The following is a 641-nucleotide window of genomic DNA, read 5'->3' on the forward strand; positions in this document are numbered from 1 at the left end:
CCATGATGGGGTCCCTGGCCCCCAGTTGGGGTCCGTTCCCCACTGTCACCTCCCCCCAGGGTGACTCTGGGGGCCCCTTGGTGTGCGGGAAGCGAGCAGAGGTGGCCGGCGTGGTGTCCTTCGCCAACTCGGACCCCACCAACCCTTTCAAGCCCCCCGTCGCCACCTCGGCCGTGAAGCACAAGAAATGGATCCAGAACACGCTGCGGAGGGGCTGCGGCCCCCCCCAGCCCAGGCGGGCAGGACGGACAGACCACCCCTTCCTATTTACACAGGTTGGCTTTTAATTCTTAATACTGTCCAGAGTCCCGGTAAAATAACATCCTTAGTACATAGATACAGCAGCGGGGAAGCAGGGCACCGCAGAACCCGGCGGCGCTGGCCGCAGAGGAGGGCTGACGCCGATGGGCTGGTGTGGGAGCAGAGATGGGCGAGCGCAGGGCTGGGTGCTGGGGCTTGAACCCGGGGCCGCAGCCGAGTGCGTGGGGTTGTGCTGGCCCTCCTGGCACATCCCATGCTCGGTTATGGCATGTGGGGGAGTGGGGACGCACGCTGCCCCTGGGGACTTTGCCCCCCCCTTTTTCTGCAGCCCCGGGTCCCGCTGTGCTGGGTGCTGGCTGCAGGCCCCCAGCCGCTGCCCA

At 66.3% G+C, this 641-nt stretch overlaps 1 protein-coding gene across 1 annotated transcript in view; it reads right to left on the reverse strand.

Moving 5' to 3' along the window:
* Positions 1–325: 325 nt before the first annotated feature.
* The window catches only part of APC2 (APC regulator of WNT signaling pathway 2), a 10,519-nt gene continuing 10,203 nt past the window's right edge, over positions 326–641 (reverse strand). Inside the window, exon 5 of the mRNA XM_035896562.1 lies at positions 326–409. Coding sequence (XP_035752455.1) covers positions 326–409 — 84 coding nt within the window. The remainder of the gene's footprint in view (positions 410–641) is intronic.

This window comes from Egretta garzetta, unplaced genomic scaffold, assembly GCF_000687185.1.
Source record: "Egretta garzetta isolate BGI_Z169 unplaced genomic scaffold, ASM68718v1 scaffold936, whole genome shotgun sequence".
Taxonomy (NCBI): Eukaryota; Metazoa; Chordata; class Aves; order Pelecaniformes; family Ardeidae; genus Egretta; species Egretta garzetta.